Raw genomic sequence first — 20,202 nt, forward strand, 5'->3', positions numbered from 1 at the left:
TTAGTAAGCATCCTAAGCAAAGCTTTGCCGAGTGTTTCCCTGGCGTCACTGTATAGAAGGTTTACTCCTAGACTTAACCCCAGATGGTCGAACTATAAGTTGCTGCACACATTGCAATGCTCCTACACCTTGTGTTAAGTGCCGGTTCGAGGGATGATGGGTTAAACGGCTGATATCATTGCGTGGTGAAGTATCTGGTCCCTCAGAGACCAAACCCTTTATCATGGAATAGCCTCTCATCAGTAGTGAAGATCCTGTTTCCTCGCCGTATTATACAATGTGTTTAGTGGAGTCATCTTAGCTCGTACTTTTATATGGCTCTACTGCACTTTGTATCACACTTTGTCTATGGTATGGTTTCCTTCACCGGTTGCATGTACTATGAAGAGCTCGGGAGGAGTAGTACATTAGGGATTAAGCTCACTACTGCAGCGGTAGTATCAAGTCGTGAGGAGGGTAGAGAGTTTAGTCGTTGAGGCTCCTATACTCAAGTCAAGCTTGTCAGCGTAGTCGTTTGCTATGTCTTGCTTTGCCACTAGTAAGACACAGATTTTAGGCTCAGGTTTTACGTTTGGGTTAGAGCGAGAGAAGAGGCATGTTCTCGGACGTCCTCAATTGGAAGCCTTCAGAGTCGCCAACACAGCAGGTTTTGCCGAGGTACCCTAGAAGTGTCTCGAGCCAATATGTGCTCCTTAGTGCTTTTCTGGTCGAGGGATCATGGATCAACTTCTACAGAGAAAGAGGATTCTGGACAGTTCAGGTGGAAGGGACACGGCTGGTTTCCTGTATTCGCAGTACGTCTGACACGGCAGCTCATCGCAGGGCAACAGCTCGACGTGGACCTCCCGAGTATTGGCTGCGGCCGATAAAAGTGGGCCGCTGGAGAGCTATAGTCCGTCGTGCTTGAACGATCCGAATCAAGGTCTGGCTCGGAGGTCTACCGTCCCCACTCACTGCTTTACTCCGACTTCCTCATGAGTTACTATCGATGACTTAGTGTATGAGGCATATTCGAGCACCAATGGGAAGTGAGGAGCTCGATGGTCAGTTGTTATTCACTATAGTGTGCGTTAAAGGGGAGAAGGCTATCGACTCCTCGGCACTATTAGAGGCCCTCGTCTTTGTAGTATTATAAGTTTGGTTATTACTGTTATTATAGACCAGGTTGGCATGACCCAGTAGGAGGGTCATAGACCGTTCCACATATTGGATAGCATGAGAAAGGGCGTCATCGCTCTGCAGGGCCTTGCCTTGGCAGTTGACCTCGAAGGACCAGTGTCGGAGTATCCGAACTTCCGTAGAAGCGTCAGTGTCGTGAGTGCATCTCCTCCTATTGGTAGTGACCAGGAAGCAACAGTAACAGCGCCCGTGAATAATCCATTCACGACCTGTCTTACTGTCAGGAACCAGGTTGCCCCACAAGGTAAGGATCGCGAACATTCTAGGGTCACTGCTTCGGGGCAATAGTCCAGGCCTAAGACTCGGAGAATCTCCAGTCCGAGCCCATACTCGCTACCTCTATATCGGTATCACCTGTTTACGCGATGCTGCACCAAGACTGTTTCTCATGTGTGTTTGTGATACATGCTAGTGTTATTTTGCTGGTCTGCTAGTGTTGAGTTTGAGGAGTTGGGGGGAACATCGTGGCCAACATAGTAAAGTCCTAATGTCCGCTGGAAAGTCAAGTTCGAGCAACACCACTCTGCGTCAACCCAAGGTGTCCTTAGTCCCGATTATCATCCTAATGTGAGTGGGCCAATTCAAGTGTGGTGTATGAAGTCACTAATGTCAGCTATATGATGGGAATGCTGATTTGCGATATGACTTTCGACATACAGGGTACAGGGGAGGAGTGTCGAAGCTATTACTGCAGACAGTTTGAAAATCTCCAAACTCCTCTGGGAGCCGCCAGGGTGGGCTGCTCAGCCATCACCACTCGGACTCATTTCGAATAGTAGGTTTTTGTCCCCACAGGAGTAGCTGGTATTATCATCTTGCGGGACTACTACCTCAACACCAACAACAAGTTGGCACCAATGCACAGCGTAACCCTTCAGGCCGCGGCTGTGGTGCTACTCCTTCTTATGGGTAGTAGTACCCTTTTTCCTCGCAGTGTTGGTCCTACTGCTTATCTTAGGGTTGGGTACCATGGGCCTGTCCTTGATGGCAGTACACTCGGCATGCCCCGATGGCACTAGTGAGCTGTGGGATCATATCGTACGTCGCACTCTGTTGCCGGTAAGCGTGTGCGAGTGGCTGTCGAGATTGCTGAGTTGTCGTGCAAGGTCCATACCGTTATGGGTTTCACTCTAGGAGGAGCCGCCACCCTGCTCTGGCTGGCCCGTCGAGTTATAGAGTCCAGTCCCAAAACTGAGAAGCTGGAGTAGACCACCTATAGACCATCGTTAATCTGTCATTGAGTTTCCAGTCATTGTCTTGTCCGAGTTATTCCTATCCAGTCACCAGGTCAGAGGCCTGCAAGTGGATTATGGTCCACGGGGTCCTTATCCAGAGAAGGCATTCAAGTGCCCGAATTCCACGTTCTGAGTATGGGTCATCTTTACACGTCTCGCATGGCTGTGACAAACGAACCACAACGTTGTGCATATATGGGCGATTCATCCGTATCACCTTGATCAGCCCCAGGACACTTTTCAACACTGATGAGCGCCAAACCACCTTCGGGATGGTCCTTAGGCGGCCCTACTGGGCTCTATAGGCCCCACCCAATCGTATCATTTTGACCGACTCAAAACCCAATGAGTACTCCTTATCAGAAACGACACTTAGCATGGTAGGAGTCAGTCATCAGTACAGCTCTGTCGGGGCCAATGGTGGCAGACCACGGGCCTCTCGAGCCTCCTGCTCATCCCGGTGGAAGCTACTGGCGTACTTATCGATCCACTCCCTATCAGTACAATGGTTATGATATGACTACTATTGGTACCGTCTGGTCTGGTAGTAGTCGAACCTCCGCATGTGGTCCTCGAACTGCATGCCGCGTCGATGCCAGATCCTGGACTCAGCCGTAATGTACCTAGGAAGTGTCGAACGTGTGGTACGAACGATGCTGAAGCATATCCCGAAAGTGTGGTACATCACATACGAATAAGGGTAGGAGTAAAAGCAAAAACAACAATTTTCCCATATCCCCCCGGCCCGTCGTACGGTGCCCATTCCCTCTCGTAGGACTTAGGGGCTCTGCCGTCCCTCAGAGCCATCCGCATATCCAGAGTAACAGATCTCGGCACTTCCTTCATTATGTATACTTTATGGAAGTACTCGTTCATCGGCATCTACCATCCAAGGTGGCCCATCACAAACTCAGCGACTACCTACTACCTCACGGACCACCAACTGCATCATATTCTGCAGTTTCTTCTTCCGAAAGTAGTACCCAGCCCTCTGTTGGTGTATACTCATGACCCTAGGACCACGTTCGGTCCAGATCCGACCTGAGCCCACCAGTGAGAGCCTAAGGACCTGTCCTATCCTCACTTATATACAGCCGAGCTGGGTCGTACCCGTGGTGGTCTACCATTCTCGTACGGGCACGGTACAGCTGATGACAGACTGTCGTAGCACGCATGCCCATAGACCTACCAGATCCCTCACTGGCTTGGCACTAGGCCGGCATAGAGCCTCCATCCAGTCAATCGCATCCTGCAACTGCTTTTTCTGACACAACATAATCCTAGCGGACCAAGCGAAGCCCATCCTACCCTGAGAAGACGTCCATAGACCCATAGCCTCTTGAGTGACAAGTTCATGTCATGTACCTTGAACCGCACTGATGGTCCCGGGTCCGACCGTATCTACCCAAGATGAACCAACCCGTTAATGGAAACCTATATTTCCATCATCTTAATTCCTCCGAAAAAATAGTTTTTTTCGGACGCCAAATCATAGTAGTGAAAATTCTGGCTCTATAGAGCCATAACAGACACAACAGTAGAGTTCTCCATGGCTTCTTCGACCAAGGCCAATCATGGCGGCTGGTATCCGGAAGGTTGCCGGTTCGATTCTCGGATGACGTACTGGATCCACGACGTAGTTTCCCCCTTAGTACATCGCCAGCCCTCTGCTCATCTGGATCGCTATAACGTGGCCATATGTGTTTCCTCCTCCGAGATATGGCCTGCCGTTGATGCGCTATTTTCTGCTTCCATGGCCACCAGTTCCTCCTAGGAATGTAGAACTTGTAGCGTCGACCCTACCGACAGAGGAAGCAACGCCTCCAGAACCAGTAACATATCCATCAGTATTACAACTAAGCTGTCCCTGCCCAACCCGACCGGCCCTGCACCCATGGTCAACCCCCCGGGCACTATGCTGGTCAGCCGACCACTGACCGTGGACAGCGGTAGTCTAAGGGTCGACGCTGGGACCAGGAGCATCTACTGTGAAAAGTCGAGTGAGTGCATATTTTTTAATACTACTAAACTCAAGTAAGTCAAATTGGTGTTGAGTAGTTAGGAATACTGCGATCGTACAGAGTAAGGAAGCATGTAAAGCGAATCGATGGTAGTCAGGACCTCCGCTTCACAGCCTCCCAAGTGCTCTGGAGTCCACTTTTATTGCCTACTATAAACAGATGATGAAACGTACAATCCCGACCCTAGGCACCTGGCCTTGACCGTCGTTTCCACGATAGCCATAGGGCTAGTAGTACCAGGAAGCCTGCTAACACTCGTACGCGCCGTCGGATCGCCTGAACGTGGCCAATGTAATGGTAGGCTCTGGTTCATCGTTAATACAGTGAGCTCATCCTGAGGGGTCCGATGGGACTGCCCGAGTCGACCTAATATCAATTCGATATTCTTCTCCTCCAGCTTGCCCGACTTCACATAGTTGAGTACCTGGCCATATCAGCGTGCAGCCGCCATGTGATTACTTTCTATCACCCCTCTGAGCCAGGACACTAGATCACCGGCACGTGCATATATCATACCACAATGATGGTAAATTTGGTCCAAAAACATGGTATGCATCTCTAGCATCTGATTGAATCGACCGAGGGACTCTGCCGTTTGAGTAAACCACAGGTCCTGTTGGTGTCCAGGGGCTCCCATAAGCCCACCAGGGTAGCCGTAAGCCCCTCCACTATACAGACCACCTACTACGGACCATCCACACACAGAAGGGCCTGGACGAAGCCTTACCTCCATAGCCACCAAAGAGACCACCACCACCACCGTACCTACAATGGTCAATGCCCACCTAGGGCCGGGTTCTGCCCTACAGTCCCGTGGCCCCTCCTCCTCCCCCGTACATGCCGTACCCACTCGGGTACATACTTGTCGTAGGTGATGTCGGCAGGGGCGCGATAGTGGTCTCAGGAGGGTCAGCCTGCTGGTCAGCATCGGCTGGTTGGGTTACTGTTGTTGACGACGACGGCACTTGCCATGGCTTGGGAGGTGCCATTAAAAAGGAAGACTAAGAGTGATGGACGAGAGCAAGAGCTCAACACTGGCATCGGAGAGAAGGAACGATAAATGTTATCATCGTAGAAGGTCTCGCATCCGGGCCTGCTGGTCGTGGATCCGCTGGGTCGACCGGTCGGTCCTGGTATGGACCTCATCCAGGGTCTGGTTCTGTCGATTTATCTCGCGATTCATCTCCACCGTTCTGAAGTTAGAGAACGTTAACCGAGTACTACCGGAACAGGGCTGCTACCTCGCATGGATGCCACCAAGCACACTACTGATACCATCTAGGTGTTTATCCAACTCGGAATCGAACTCAGACCTCTGCTGTTGTTCTTTCTGAGCGCTGCTCGGGGGAACTGCTTCTCCCGAGTGAGGCTCTATGACCTTAGTCCCAGCGGATGGGACCACCTTCTGGTCCTTGCTCGACAGACCATCTGGAGCACTATGATCGGTCTTGGCGGGCTTAGGGATATCCCTTTTGGGCTGACCACCCCAAGCGTTCCGCATTCTACCACTCCAGGAGGACAGACCCTTGAGGAGCCACGACGATGTGTCGAGATTGGATTCAATCTGACCAGAAAAGTTGCTCACTAGCAGTGCTGCAAAAAATGTTCGCTTTGCTCAGCTGAGCTCAAAATTTTCCTCACTAATCATAGGATTTCATATACGAATAGGGAGAATATATACGATTAGTGTACAGAAAGTAACAAGGATTTTCCTCAGAGTTTTCACATTGTCACCAACCATGCGCAAATTTTACCACACTGCTCGCTAGTCAGCATAATGTCCGACCTGTTGACTGTTCTCGTTTATCCGATCGATTTGTTCACCCTGACTCTGGACAATCTCCGCCGTCCGAGCTGAGCAAATATAGGATGCCAAAACTAGCTACTACACTGAGTCGACTAAGTAAGGAAATTTCAGAAAATTTTCACTATGATCAGCCGCGGTGTGACGTCCCCACTGTACTAGGCCCCTCGGGGAGATTCTTAGAGTGTTCTAACCTGAGACTTCATCTGTGTCATGAGCCTTGGCCATGGTCGACCTGACGGTCGCCATCATTTCCCTCTGTGTTGAGGTCAATTGCTCCTGTTGCTGCCCACCTCCAAGAAGATCCATATGGTGGACGGTATAGAAATCGATTACTTGGGCGCACGCGACGTAATACGCGATGTGACATGTGATGAACGTTTGAGACAGATTCGAATCTCCCAAAGGGCGTTTCTAACGCAATTATTACTCGGCAGTTTCCACACACATTACTTGGTCAACCATATATGGATTCGTATCTCATTTAATATTACTAGATCGGGAGCTTTCGACCATTATCGAACTGCACACTTGCATACGTACGGACGCACGCACACACAAAATTTTTGTGAAGTGAATACGCTCGGCACGGTACAGCTGAACTTAGTCGCACTGATCGGCGTCGATCTAAACCGTCACCTATTTCCGATGACTTCGATCATATTTCGTGGTCTATCAAACTGAACACGCGTTGAAAGAAAATGAACAAAAAAATTTTAATCGAACTTGTGTTCCTCGATTGCACTACTCTTTTCTCAACGGTAGGGTGCCTCATGACGTAGATAATAAATCTTGGTGGAAATGTGGGACGGTGTGTTTCATCGCATGGGATGAGACTATAGAATTCCGTTTTCCCTTCATGACCGGCAGCAAGATTCACGTCGAGAATCCTGTGGTTGAGCTCGATGGTGACGAGATGACGAGGATTATCTGGGCCTGGATCAAGGAGAAGCTCATCCTACCTTATCTTGATATTGATATCAAATACTACGACCTATCTATCGAGCATCGTGATGCTACTGATGATCAAGTCACTGTCGATGCGGCTAATGCTATTAAAGAGTATAATGTTGGTATCAAGTGTGCTACTATCACGCCAGATGAGGCACGTGTGAAGGAGTTCAACTTGAAGAAGATGTGGAGGTCTCCCAATGGTACCATCAGGAACATCCTCGATGGCACTATCTTTCGAGCGCCGATTCTCTGCAAGAATATCCCCAAATTGGTACCTGGCTGGACCGAGCAGATCATCATTGGTCGTCATGGTCATGGTGATCAGTACAAGGCCACTGATGCTGTAGCCGGTCCTGGCAAGTTCACCGTTACCTATACTCCTGCTGGTGCTACTGAGCCTGTCACTCAGCAAGTGTTCGAGTTCAAGGACGGTGGGGGAGTTCTCATGGGCATGTACAATACTGACAAGTCGATCTATGGTTTTGCCCGTTCCTGTTTTATCTACGCCCTCGACATGAAGATGCCACTTTACCTTTCTACTAAGAATACCATCCTCAAGAAGTACGATGGTCGTTTCAAAGACATTTTCCAGGAGATGTACGATAAGGAGTACAAGGCCAAGTTCGAGGAGCTCGGCATTTGGTATGAGCATAGGCTCATCGACGATATGGTGGCCCAGGCGATCAAGTCCTCTGGTGGTTTCGTTTGGGCCTGTAAGAACTACGATGGTGACGTTCAGTCGGATATCGTCGCTCAAGGGTATGGCTCATTGGGATTGATGACATCAGTTTTGGTCTGTCCCGACGGTAAGACTATCGAGGCCGAGGCTGCTCATGGTACCGTCACTCGCCACTATCGTCAACATCAGAAGGGCCTCAAGACATCTACTAACCCGATAGCCTCCATCTTTGCCTGGACTCGAGGTTTGTCCCATCGAGCCAAGTTGGATGGTAACGAGCAGTTAGCTCGTTTCAGCCAGGCTCTCGAGCAAGTTTGCATTGAAACCGTCGAGAGTGGCGCCATGACCAAGGACTTGGCCTTGTGTGTCTATGGTTGCAGTCCTAGCGAGATCAAGGAAGAGCAATACCTCACCTCGGAGAATTTCATGGACATCTTGGCCAGGAATCTCGAAAGGAAGATGGCTACATTTCAGTGATGTTGACGATGAACAGTATGTTGGTTAATTTTTTTGTTACATTTGACGTTTTTTCGAATAGGCGTCGGTTGGCCTGTTTCAGAGAAGAGAGGATGTTAGGTGTACTTGAGTTGTTAAGCTTTGATGTCGAATATTCTTCTATTCACGCGATAGTCAATCTCGGTGCTGAATATGAGCATCGAGGGCAGGGTAACTCGCGGTACATAATATACAAATCCAATGGAAACAGGCGTGAGTAGGTTCATAGTAGGATAACTCGTTGGTAGGTACCGGTACAGTGTTGCATGCGATTCTCATGATAGTAAGGGCGCATGCGTAGCACTCATGACATGCTCTGTCTGTAATGACTCATTACTAGGGTGCAGTTAGTGTTGTAGTCTGTTTCCAATCAGCTATTGCTTTTACAGTACTTGTGATTAGAGTATCGAGGTTCCTTTCTGCCGTTTGGCCGCTTCGAAGAGTTAGGCAGTAGAAGAATATATCGGGATTAAGTTTTTCCCCTATCACTCGACATTCTCTCGTTATTCATCATCTTCACTACGTTCGTTGTTACTCTGTATCTGAGGCATCGGTCCCCATACAGGTTGTCACTGATCTCAACGGTACGAATAACGAGTTCACGGCTCCCTGTTGTGAGTGCTTTTCCTCCAAAATTGTTATTGCACAGCCATTTTGAACAACCCGTCTTGAGTACCATCATCCCAGAGTCCCCTTCATGCGTCCTGGCCTCAGTGGTGTGAAATTCCGGAGTGTACACCTCGTTATACGCGGAAGCATCAGGATTAGCTACTGCCTTAGAAAGTAAGAAACTCGGAGATTGTCAAGTTATGTGGACAATCTCCGAGTTTCTTATTTTGTACAATGTCAACTTATGTGGCTTAAGACTGAAAATCGAAGTGTCCTCAACGAATGAGCCCATCCGGATATCCCGGACCAGACCGGCCGCTAAGCCTTCCCACGTGGAGTGGTCTACACACAGCAATTACCAGTGGTAATTTACCATCTGCGTACACGGGGAAGCTAGCAACAGTTGCAGATTTGAGTTCTAAACTGCGTGACCAATCGTGAGTATCTGGTCGTAGTAAATTGATCAGCCACACCTTTCCCTCGATGACTCGAATATGTAACAGTCCATCCCAGTGTATGGTCAAGTATTAGAAGAAAAATGGTTTCATCACAGAAAATGCCTTCACTCCTTAGCATTCCTTGAAGAGAGTGAGCAGCATTGTCCAGTCAACAACGCCTGTTATAACTATCAATGTGAATACAGTCGAATGATAGGATCGCACTAGTCAACTCTTCGCCGACCAGAGCCAGTCATTTCAAGACATACTTTTAATAGGCGTTAGTGTTTGTTGCAAAGCGACTAGGGATTTCAATTCCCTGAGCCTAATTTCTTTGGAAGAGTGGAAATTGCACTTGACCATTGTACTGGAGTATTGAACGCAACCATGGTGTTGTAAAGGAAATGGTAGATTATAGTAAAGATTCGCAACGATAATCGAGAATGTGAGGTAGCATCTCATTGAGCGCATCACAAAGATTCTCAATACTAGTCTTGCCCTTCATACTCACTCGCCCTGTTGAGAACACATCAACTGTCACACCACGACCGGGGTCACGGAGGACAACCTAACATGGACATTTCACAAAGACAACCTACAGGAGTAAACTCACTGCTGGGTAACGGCTAGGCTCATAGGCAACCACATTGGCAAATGCAGGAGCCCTAGAGAGGCCCAATAGGTTCATAGTAGAACCCAAGTCGTATGTCGCTAGGATGTTGTCGCAGGTGAAATCGGAGAACTTAACACGTTCGCAACTGCAGGCACATGATGATAGTGCCAGAAATACTCCGCAGCTACACTCACTTCATACGAGCCTTCAGTCGAGCCGCAGTACGATGCATAGCCAATCGGGCGTCTTCAGGGCTGGCAGCTCCCGTAGCCTGTATTTTACCACTACGGAACACCGCAATGGTACCTGACCATGGTACCAACCATATCACACTATAGAGATACCTCAACCTACACTGTGGACGCCAGTAGCGTATGCGTACGCAGGGGAATTTAGAAGGATCGTATTCGGCGTTACGAAAGCCTTTTACTATCTGGAAAACTCTTCAACGACGTTACAAAAGTCCACCTACCTGTGTCAATTCGAACGTAGTATTTAGATTGGCATGAGCCAGTACGTTCTGACAAAATATGTCCTCCGTGGAAACGCCTAGGCCGGAGTCAGTCGGTGACCCCTCCAGTAGGGGGTTCACAACAGCCATCGCATTCATTGTTTCTGCCATTGAGAAGTGACCCTTCGCTGCTTTAAACCATCCAATGTACTACATACATGCGCAACCGATGAGGACATAAGAAACGACGTCGTCACGTTGAATGAATCATTGAAATCAAAATAGAAATCAGAATGGAATATCCCCGGTAATATCTGGCTTCATCTCGACGAACACAGTCTTCATCTGTGTATAGTGGTCAATCGCATACACGGAGTTTTCCACGCCGATGCCCGACTGCTTGTGGCCCCCAAAGGGCAACTCCGAAGGGGTTACGTTATAGTTGTTTATCCAGCAAGTACCTAAAGGGAATCCCACACTACCCTACTACAGTACTTCGCCTCACGTACCAGCTTGTAACCGCTGCACCACCCTGTGAGCCCTCTGAAGGTCCTTAGTGAAAACCCCAGCAGCCAAGCCCATTTCCGTATCATTAGCCCGCTGTATGACCTCCTCCTCGTTATTGAACGAGAACACCTACATCAATTGATTACATACAAACACGGAATTCATCTAGAGTAGTCTGATAGTAGTAATTGCATAGAGCCATAGTATGGATCTGTCCAAGAGCTGATCCTACCTTTCTTTGAGGAAGGTATGGAAAACTGCCTTCATGAAGGCAAATGAAATGATAAAACGTCATATTCGTAAATGAAACTTACGTGTGCTTTCGCTGATGAAAAATGGGAGTACCGACTTCGGCCAATATCAAAATTTCACTACGAATTTGATTTTTTTCACTCTACGACAATCTAATTTGTTGTACATTAAAATGTTGTACATTGACGCTCTACACTCACCGTCATAACAGGGCCAAATATCTCTTCCTTCGCGATTTGCATATCATCTTTGACATGTGAGAATACAGCCGGGGACATGAAATTCCCTCGGGCCAAGGACCCCTTCGTGAGACGCTCTCCACCACACTCTAGTTTAGCTCCTACAAGGGGAGTTTCCTACCGCGATCAACTACAGCCTGATTATCACCTTCTTCTTGTCCGATGCGGACATATTCCATAATTCTATTCATATGACTCTCACTAATGATAGCACCCATATGGGTGTCGGGGTCCATGGGGTCGCCAACACGAATCCTCTTGGTACGATCAACGACTCGCCTCAAGAATGTATCGTGTATAGATTTGTGTACGAATACTCTAGTACCTAAATCGAAACATAAGAGTGAATCAGTCAGTAGTATGTTAGTTTTCACCATTGAAGAATATAAGTGTGCAAAAACCAATGAAAATTTCCAACACATGTAGTTGGTTATCTGCGTATTTTCCCACATTGTGAACTACAATGGCATTATACCTCTAGACCTACCATTAGAGCACACTTCCCCCTGACTGAAGAAGTTGGCTGCCAGTACACTCGCTACAGCATTGTCGATATCAGCATCATCAAATACGATCACAGGGGACTTCCCGCCGAGCTCCATAGTAACTTTCTTCAGCGTACGAGCGCTGACTTCTAGTATACTTTTCCCAGTACCTAAACGACTATCCCAACACGTCGACCCACCCTGGCCATACCAACTTCACCGGTCACACTGATCTTGTTTACTCTGGGGTGCTCAACAAGGCGTTCACCTGCATCCCTTCCCGTGAGGACGTTGAAGACCCCCGAGGGCAAACCCGCCTCGCTGTAAATCTCGGCGAGCTTAAATGCACTTAGTGGGGTTAGTGATGCAGGTTTGAATATCTATCAAGAACATAAGGCCAGTATTCTGATCAGCATTACCATGCTATTCCCGCAAGCCAATGCAGGGGCACTTTTCCATGCGGCGATCTGCAGTGGGTAGTTCCATGCACCAATCCCTGCACATACCCCCAGAGGCTCCCTTATGGTGTACCCGAATGATCCTGAGCCCATCACCTGCGACGATAGTCACCAACAAGGCTTCTACTAATCTAATACCGGTAAGTACTGGCCCTGAACACATGCTGTACTGGACAGGTTGGCGTAGAGCTCTATGGTATCAGCAGCAGTGACGACATCCACATTGACGGCCTCAGAAAGCGGCTTTCCAGTGTCCGCAGATTCTAACACGGCTAACTCATAAGCATTCTCTCGGAGTAACTACAGGAGTAGTCATTACAAGTAGTGGTCATCATCGCCGCCCTACCCTTTGAGCTCTATGAAGTACTCGGCCCCTTTGGGCCCCGGTCATTGCATACCACTCCTTCTGCCCTTCAACAGCACTAGTTACGGCCTCCTCAACGTCCTTAGAGTTCGCCGCTTTCAACTGATACAGTAAGTTCATCACAGAAAGTACAGCCCTGTTACACTGGCTAGAGTCTCTCCGGTTGCTGGATTAATGCTTGTGAATATATCACCCCTTGCTGCCCGCATGGACCCACGCACATAGATGCCCAAAGTCGACACTGCTCGAGTTTGACGTACGGAAAGAGATAACATACCACTACTGATACAACACCTGTCATTGGACTCCTCACAGGCCAGATCCGGGTCATGTATGAAACTACTAGAATTCTTTCACTACCTACGTACTTACCTTAAAACGGTGAAGAACTTGAAAAGCTGAGATAAGATCGTTGCTCTATGGGTTGAGAAGCGGCAAGTTGACTCACAAAGTGCCTCAAATTCACCCTAAAATCAGGAACCTGAGTAACTACGCACGTAAGTCTGGAACCATGCGCAAAAAATCGATCATTCGGGCGCGCGCTAAGGTGAAAAAAATCTTTCTTGTACCTTTATGTGATTATGCGGAGGGCACATTGTGGAATGACTCGCCGTAAGGTGGACGGTACTTAATAAGGTGTACCTAAACGTGAGGTGCATCTCAAAGCGCCTTAAATCAGAAATCCTTGTGAAGTAGGCCTCAGGGCGCACCCACAGGGGCCCATTTCACAAGCCTCGGTCAGGCACGGAAATCGTAAGGCGCTAGGCGATTATTGCACCTAACAGCGGTTAGGCTATTTCACAAAGGCTGAAAATCGGGGGGGCCTTATGGTAAGGCAAAGGACCTTAAGGTGCCCTACCTTATAGGTCCTGTGCCTGTCAGGTGCAAGGTCCACCTCCTAACGTGAGGTGATTTCACAAGGGCGATTTAGGAACCCCACCTTACGGAATTTTTGGGCCCCTTTCATTCCAATGGGGCTGAGAATAACTTCGAGAAGGTCGAGACCGTCCCCCGGTCCTTCGAGAACCTTTCAGAGGCTTATGGAAATCTCCAACCTAGTAATCAAATTCCCAGCAGCAAAAGCGAAAACTGATTCCGATTTCCCCAATCCAATGATGTCGTTACTGTCGACATAGAAGTGGGATCGCGAATCCTGGTTATAGAGCTAGGATGCTGATTATATAAACAGTTTGGAATCTTTACAAAGTTTTGGACAGTAGTGAAGTGAATTGCATCTATCGTGCATGGTTCTGTGTTTCTTTTATACGCTGTAGTTGTGCTGTCATTATGTGTATATTTTCCCCAGCTTAGTGTTTTCATATGGCCACCATCACTAAGCCAGAAGGGAAGGTGGAGCGTATCAAACGCAAGTGCGAGGGTTTGCCTTATTTTCATGTCGCTGGGACGAAGCTGTTTAGGTTGGGAAATGAAAACAGCACGAAGCAGCCTATGATGAGCCTTATGAACGACAGACGAATATGCAGAGGGAGCACGTATGCTAGGGTGCCGGCACAGAACAGACACGATTCGGGTGAGGAGTGGTATGAAGTTGAGGAGTAATGGTTGCATTATCATCAGCTCGAATGGATTTAGAGCGGGAAATACAGAAGAAGAAGGTACAACGCGCCAATGTAGTGCAAGAGATGTCTAGGAGGGTGAGAATTTCTGTGCGATTCACAACTACGATGCAATGTTAGGGGCCTTCTACTGAGGCTACACGTAAGCGTCAAGAAAGGAATGTTCAAACGGAGGAATACTATGAGAAGTTGACGACTATCGTCAGAGAGTGCTACTGGGTTGGTGTGTTATTGCGGCACTTTCTTCCGTATTAGATATGATGCTGAGACTCAAACTCCATTCGCATACGAGCGTCCTCCGAGCCCTTTGTTCATGCCAGTCTCGAGCGGTAATGATGCCGGTACGCAAATCCTTGAGGGAGAGCTCTTCGATTTTGACAAGGAAGTAATGATAATTAGGGATAGTAGTAGAGTTTCACCACCCTGCATATCACCGCGAATATCGGATTTTTCATGGAGTATTACGCCACTTCACGTAAAACGGCAGCGTTGTTGGCAGGTTATACCTGTGTTGGAGGTCATCGTGGGAAGGACTATCGAGAAAGCTCTGATGGAAGTGTTGGAGGAGGAAGAGCTGAAGGCTATAGAAAAGCGGCAGGCTGAGTAGAGCTGCAGTACAGCCACTGTGAGGAAGGTGATGCTTTAGGTTCGCAGCCTTACGTCACGCAGAGCTCTTGGAGGCTCAGCGTATGGAGGGCGTGGAAAAGCGGCGATCTGATGAGAAGGAGCGGAGAAAAACACAAGAGAAAATGAGGGTCACTAAGGAAGGGGTAGGCAGTATGGAATTATATGCACATGGGCGACTACGTGTGTTGGTGACAATATGAAAATTTTGGGAAGTTCTTGTTGTTTTCTTTGTATATTTTCACACTAGATGTGTATAAATTGCTGAGCTCAGCTGAGGAGGAAACCGAATACATATTTCAACACTTGAAGTCGGAACGCTGTAGTGTGGTTGGTCATCAGGTCCTTCGCCTGAAAGTCCTTTCGAGGCAACTGTCGAAGCATGTTGTCGCAGAAGTCGAAGCTGATGTGTTTAGAAAACTCCAGGAGCTGGGCAAATTCGACGAGCCTCAACTAGTAGGGTAATTTTCGCAATTTTCCCGTTATTGGGAGTGTTTCAGATCGACGTTGAAACGAGGGTACTCCCAAACATGATGAGTAGGGTTGCGGAGGAGGTGGCCCTCCGAGATGTCAGTACTCGGCTGGTTGCGGAGTTGATACATGCGGCGTGTGCTCAACGGACGAGGAGGTTCACTGAGTCACGTGATGAGTAGGCAACTTTCGACGGATGGAGTTTCTTGTTGTACGACTCGAGATGTAGGTATTTTGCTAGGAAGGCCGTGGTGGAGGCTGTCGTTATTGCTGCAGAAAAGGAGAGTGAAATTATATGTGATATTGAACAGTTGGAAGCTGAGCGAATCAATGAGGAGAAAGAGAGGATGAAGTTGTGGGAAGCATATGAGGTGGTTTGAAATAACACATTTGTGAAATAGTGCCTTATTGCTCAACATTGCTGGACTCTTCACTGTATGTAGATTATTATAGTATAGAGGTAGCTAACAATGATCAGTGTGGAGATTGCTCGCAAGCGTCGTCACATCACGAGAGGGGGTGACACTGTATGCTGTCACCGGCGTGCAGCATTGATTATAGTTCTGTCATTATGTTGGTATGTCTCAGGACCCGATCACACCCGAGCCTACCAACGAGGAAGAGGGGGTCGAGGACGATGATGCTGCAGGAGGTAGGTGAAGGTATGATGATACTGAGCCGAGAAGTATCCATCAGGGGAAGGAGAAGATGCAGGATAATCCATTTAGTTGTTCATGATCATGCTGCTCCTGAGACGATGTTAGATCTTACCTCTGTATTGGAGTCGTGTTGTGTTGTTGTAGTACCATCGTATCACGGTATCACTAGTATTAGTAGGTAGTATTACTATCACCAGCAGGTCCACTATGAGGTCGGTTAATATGAAGCTAGTAGGGCGTTGTCACGATGGAATAGTAACTCTCATATCTACTGTAGCCATTAGTGACTCCCACCGCATCTCAAGCTATTCACAACAACTCCATTACACTAGAGGTTGTAAAAGTCAATTCCTACCGTATAATATCCCTCTTTTCACTAAGGTGACCTAAGCTTCGTCTTGTTGGCGCAGATGAGCCGGAGTGATTGAATGACCAACAATTCTACCCACTAGTAGCCAGTCGGATAGAGCACCCCCTTCGATCACTATCTACTCCTGAAGCATTTTGTCCGTGACATCAATTTCGTTTTGTTCTACCTATGATACCTGGATACCTTTCTTTTGAGTAAGTTTTCTTTGGATATGTTATTTTTTTGAGTAAGCTGCTGACCGGCACAAGGACCACGTCAAAATACGTATAACCAATGGGCTAATCAGAAGACGTTATAGCCTGTCCGCTCCCATGAGAGCCCTTAGCAGTCGAACTAGAACCAAACACGTGTGTTCTGTGATCCTCTGCTCAACAGAAGTTCTATACGATCTCGACTACTGCTAATCTTCATCACAGCAATTGAAAAATGGAGGGATTATACTGCCCACAGCGGGGCCTACGACATCAGCTCTATTTATTATAATACTGGCATGCAACATGAACTCTTATGAGTTTACATAACTCGCTTCTTCTTGTGATACGGGGCCTTAGCCGTAAGACTCTGGTGAATATATGGCACGACTCCACCTGACAAGAACAATGGACAAGTGAGAGCAACACCATCGTTACCTCCAGCGATTGTAGCACGGATGAGGACGTCGAGCTCATCATCACCTCTGATGGCTAGGTGTAGGTGTCGTGGAGTTATACGTTTAACCTGCGGTAGTCATCGCCCCTCGACTCTAACATGGACTGGGCTCACCTTCTGGTCTTTAGCAGCGTTTCCAGCGAGCTCAAGGACCTCAGCCGTGAGGTACTCCAATATAGCTGCAGTGTAGACAGCAGCAGTCGAGCCAACTCTGCAGTTGGCAGTAGCACGATCCTTGAGATAACGTCGGACCCTCCCCACAGGGAATTGGAGACCAGCTCTGGCCGATCTGGTCATTGACGCGCCCTTACCACCCATCTTACCCTTACCACCGTGAACCTTCAGAAGTAGGTTGAATCACAGAGATGCAAGACTGACCCTACCTTGGCCCCTTTGCCGCCCTTGCCACCTTTACCACCCTGTAGACCGGCCCCTTTGATGCCCTTCCCACCAGCTAAACAGAATAAGAACGATGACCTAGTTGAGAGGGAAGCGACGTATAGCAGCCTACCTAGCTGGGTCACCACTGGCACGGACTTGTTGATATCAGTCTTCTTGAGATCAGACATAATGAGAGCTTACGCGGGGTAATGTACTGAAGCCATCAAATCCACATCGGAACATGCTTCTGCGGCGACCAGCATGGACGACTTAAGATTTTCTCAACGGTCGCACGCCTCTACACTAAGCTGGGCACGGCGATACCAACAAGAACAAAACCGCAATGGCAAGATAGGAATCTTACACTCTTACGAATTTTTCATACGATAAAATTGAGCTTGCGAATGTGCAAGATTTGAGGTGGGAATGACTTTCGCGCTCGCCCGAAACAATAAATGGCCTGGGGTCCGTTTCACAAGCCTCGGTTAGGCACGAAAATCGTAAGGCGCTAGGCGATTTTTGCACCTAACGGCGGTTAGGCTATTTCACAAAGGCTGAAAATTGGGGTCGTGAGGAGGGTGAAAAGGTAAAATCTAAGGAAGATCTCCATTTCTAAGGGAACAATCTCGCTCGCCCATTTTTTCACTTATACGTGCTGGCAACACGGTAGCCGCCGATTGGCCTTTCTAAGTACCCCTCGGTGTACTTATCTGTGTAATAACGTATGTAACTAAATTCCGACGCCTCGAGCTCCAGGCAGGCGAGGGGTAAGCGTTCTGAGAAAGCTTGAGAAGCGTTGCGCTAGTCGAAGGGAGTCTTCGTGATTTAGCCTGGCAGATCAAACCCACAGGTATGGCGCCGGCGGCCGCAGAGTACGACGACCCAATTGCAATCGTGCCTCCAATGCAAGGCGTGGAAATTGCAAGGCGTGTGTAATCGTGGGAAGGGAAACCCGAAATCCCATCCGAAACCGGATAGGGCAACCCGAAACCCGAACTGTTATCCAAGGCAAGGCTGCTATCCAAGGCGAAGCTGCAAGACAAGGCCGGAAGGACCCATTAGTGGAGAGGTGGCTCCCTTAGAAAAAGGCAGAAGGCCAACATCATAGAGCCCAGCACCATACCAACGGGTCAATCAACAGTATCTGCAGTAATGGTTGCCTTTATAAACGGGTCCAACCCGTCTGAGAGACGAGTTATGACCCTTTCAACCTACAACGACAGACACTGAGTTACAGTGAAGACGAATGAATGCTTCCATTGCTGGCCACGTGGAGGAGGGAGCATACGCCAAATCTTAACAATAGTGCTAGAGGAATATATTTTCGTTTTACTCAGCCTAGGAGTTCCTCATCAATTATAGAAGTCCACACAAGACTTGGGATCGCAGTGTACAGAAACTAATAAGAAATTCCCGAAATTCTCCCGGAGTCTTCATATTGTCACCAACACATGTAGTTGACCATGCGCGTACACACTGCTCTCCAGCAAGGGGGATAATCAAGCGCTCTCGTCGTGAGGCATCCATAAGGAGGTATCCCAACCGTGCTGACCTTGTCATCATGGCCAGTGGGAATTCTCATATACCATGTTGGTGACTACCCTACGATAAACTAGGCTAGTCACCGACCCACCGACCACCTGACTTGAACTCAACCATTGATAAGAGTAATACGACGCTTGAATAACAATTAACCGATATATATTGCAAAGACGACTACAATACAAGACTACTGACATCAGCAGTATTACACTGATCATCTCTCCAGAACAGGATACACCATTAGAGTAGGAGTAACACTCCCGGTAGGCCCATTTACGGTCATCACTTCAAAACGTCCAACACGATGTGTAGCGGGAAGATCGATACCAGCATCAGTAGAGGCGTTACATGAATCAAGGAATTCCTCAATAACAAAGCGTCCAACCTTCCTAACCACTTTCCTCGGTAAGAGCGCGTCAACAAGAGTGCTTTTTGTGGGGACAGGTGACAGCGACGGATCGCAATTGGCGTGGGTCACAGCCAGCTGATCAGCGTTCTGGTGTAGCTGACCGTCTCTATCTACCAACTCTAGTGTGAATCGTCCTCTTCTCGAGCAGCAGCTAGTTGACGGAGTATCACTTTCATCTTCTTCCCTTCTCCCCTGGTCCAAGCCGCTGCCTGTATTCGTCTGGTTGTTATCAGAGGGGACAATCGACATAGTAGAAGTGAGTTCGGGGTCACACTTCATCAACGTGCTTGAGGACTCCGATGAACCGTCTATCTCCAAAAAGAGGAAAGTCGAATCGAACAAAACTGAGAAGACCATTTTGTCTAAGGAACCTCCCGGGAACTCAACAGACCCCACACACTGCGAGTTTGAGAAGTGACCACTACTACCCCATCTGGAGAACAACGCTAGAAACAACAGAGTCGCTTCACTACTAGGGCGGAGGGTCCACAGCAATTGATAGCAATAATGTTACTCAGGATAGACTGATATAAAACTGCGAGCTGGTACTTGTTCATGCTCGAGAGCGGAAGGCCCGGAAGTCATCAAGAGCCTTGAGGACCTGTCACCAGAGTTGTACTATCCCATCTGGAGGTCTATGCATCACCTCTGAATTCAAGGAGATCGCTGTGTCCATCATGTCACCTGGCTCGAGCAGCTCTATCCACAACTGCAGCTGAATCGAATACCGGTCCATATT

The 20,202-nt window shown here is 48.3% G+C and overlaps 8 protein-coding genes across 8 annotated transcripts; 3 read left to right on the top strand and 5 right to left on the bottom strand.

Annotated features, from left to right (window-relative positions):
- Positions 1 to 1,666: 1,666 nt before the first annotated feature.
- On the top strand, positions 1,667 to 2,387 carry Pmar_PMAR003295 (hypothetical protein; the record flags this gene model as incomplete). The annotated part of the gene is made up of 5 exons (XM_002784001.1): positions 1,667 to 1,746; positions 1,793 to 1,913; positions 1,959 to 2,088; positions 2,138 to 2,238; positions 2,286 to 2,387. The coding sequence occupies 5 exons, from the start codon at positions 1,667 to 1,669 to the stop codon at positions 2,385 to 2,387; spliced, it is 534 nt and encodes a 177-aa protein (XP_002784047.1).
- Positions 2,388 to 2,808: 421 nt separating this feature from the next.
- Positions 2,809 to 5,424, bottom strand: Pmar_PMAR003296 (conserved hypothetical protein; the record flags this gene model as incomplete). The annotated part of the gene is made up of 13 exons (XM_002784002.1): positions 2,809 to 2,908; positions 2,948 to 3,037; positions 3,169 to 3,296; positions 3,343 to 3,455; positions 3,499 to 3,562; positions 3,604 to 3,678; positions 3,723 to 3,815; positions 4,070 to 4,213; positions 4,673 to 4,711; positions 4,758 to 4,859; positions 4,905 to 5,116; positions 5,163 to 5,200; positions 5,243 to 5,424. The coding sequence occupies 13 exons, from the start codon at positions 5,422 to 5,424 to the stop codon at positions 2,809 to 2,811; spliced, it is 1,380 nt and encodes a 459-aa protein (XP_002784048.1).
- A 77-nt stretch (positions 5,425 to 5,501) lies between these two features.
- Pmar_PMAR003297 (conserved hypothetical protein) lies at positions 5,502 to 6,548 on the bottom strand (the record flags this gene model as incomplete). The annotated part of the gene is made up of 4 exons (XM_002784003.1): positions 5,502 to 5,628; positions 5,677 to 5,999; positions 6,222 to 6,289; positions 6,434 to 6,548. The coding sequence occupies 4 exons, from the start codon at positions 6,546 to 6,548 to the stop codon at positions 5,502 to 5,504; spliced, it is 633 nt and encodes a 210-aa protein (XP_002784049.1).
- A 550-nt stretch (positions 6,549 to 7,098) lies between these two features.
- On the top strand, positions 7,099 to 8,440 carry Pmar_PMAR003298 (isocitrate dehydrogenase, putative; the record flags this gene model as incomplete). The annotated part of the gene is made up of 1 exon (XM_002784004.1): positions 7,099 to 8,440. One exon carries the CDS (start codon positions 7,099 to 7,101, stop codon positions 8,347 to 8,349), a length of 1,251 nt encoding a protein of 416 aa, XP_002784050.1. The 3' UTR covers positions 8,350 to 8,440.
- A 1,385-nt stretch (positions 8,441 to 9,825) lies between these two features.
- Pmar_PMAR003299 (TATA-box factor binding protein, putative) lies at positions 9,826 to 10,648 on the bottom strand (the record flags this gene model as incomplete). The annotated part of the gene is made up of 5 exons (XM_002784005.1): positions 9,826 to 9,981; positions 10,027 to 10,171; positions 10,221 to 10,332; positions 10,381 to 10,459; positions 10,499 to 10,648. 5 exons carry the CDS (start codon positions 10,646 to 10,648, stop codon positions 9,826 to 9,828), a joined length of 642 nt encoding a protein of 213 aa, XP_002784051.1.
- Positions 10,649 to 10,754: 106 nt separating this feature from the next.
- Positions 10,755 to 13,057, bottom strand: Pmar_PMAR003300 (Betaine aldehyde dehydrogenase, putative; the record flags this gene model as incomplete). Its single annotated transcript, XM_002784006.1, has 10 exons — positions 10,755 to 10,938; positions 10,987 to 11,113; positions 11,437 to 11,576; positions 11,624 to 11,800; positions 11,963 to 12,130; positions 12,172 to 12,340; positions 12,380 to 12,514; positions 12,557 to 12,718; positions 12,765 to 12,884; positions 12,926 to 13,057. The coding sequence occupies 10 exons, from the start codon at positions 13,055 to 13,057 to the stop codon at positions 10,766 to 10,768; spliced, it is 1,503 nt and encodes a 500-aa protein (XP_002784052.1). The 3' UTR covers positions 10,755 to 10,765.
- A 1,045-nt stretch (positions 13,058 to 14,102) lies between these two features.
- Pmar_PMAR003301 (Flagellar radial spoke protein, putative) lies at positions 14,103 to 16,114 on the top strand (the record flags this gene model as incomplete). Its single annotated transcript, XM_002784007.1, has 11 exons — positions 14,103 to 14,152; positions 14,201 to 14,313; positions 14,376 to 14,437; positions 14,480 to 14,568; positions 14,615 to 14,744; positions 14,859 to 14,962; positions 15,006 to 15,129; positions 15,326 to 15,439; positions 15,484 to 15,632; positions 15,684 to 15,825; positions 16,043 to 16,114. 11 exons carry the CDS (start codon positions 14,103 to 14,105, stop codon positions 16,112 to 16,114), a joined length of 1,149 nt encoding a protein of 382 aa, XP_002784053.1.
- Positions 16,115 to 16,996: 882 nt separating this feature from the next.
- On the bottom strand, positions 16,997 to 17,700 carry Pmar_PMAR003302 (histone H2A.F/Z, putative; the record flags this gene model as incomplete). Its single annotated transcript, XM_002784008.1, has 5 exons — positions 16,997 to 17,070; positions 17,113 to 17,200; positions 17,246 to 17,470; positions 17,515 to 17,585; positions 17,643 to 17,700. The coding sequence occupies 5 exons, from the start codon at positions 17,698 to 17,700 to the stop codon at positions 16,997 to 16,999; spliced, it is 516 nt and encodes a 171-aa protein (XP_002784054.1).
- Positions 17,701 to 20,202: the final 2,502 nt, after the last annotated feature.

Source organism: Perkinsus marinus (assembly GCF_000006405.1).
Source record: "Perkinsus marinus ATCC 50983 genomic scaffold scf_1104296935302, whole genome shotgun sequence".
Taxonomy (NCBI): domain Eukaryota; phylum Perkinsozoa; order Perkinsida; family Perkinsidae; genus Perkinsus; species Perkinsus marinus.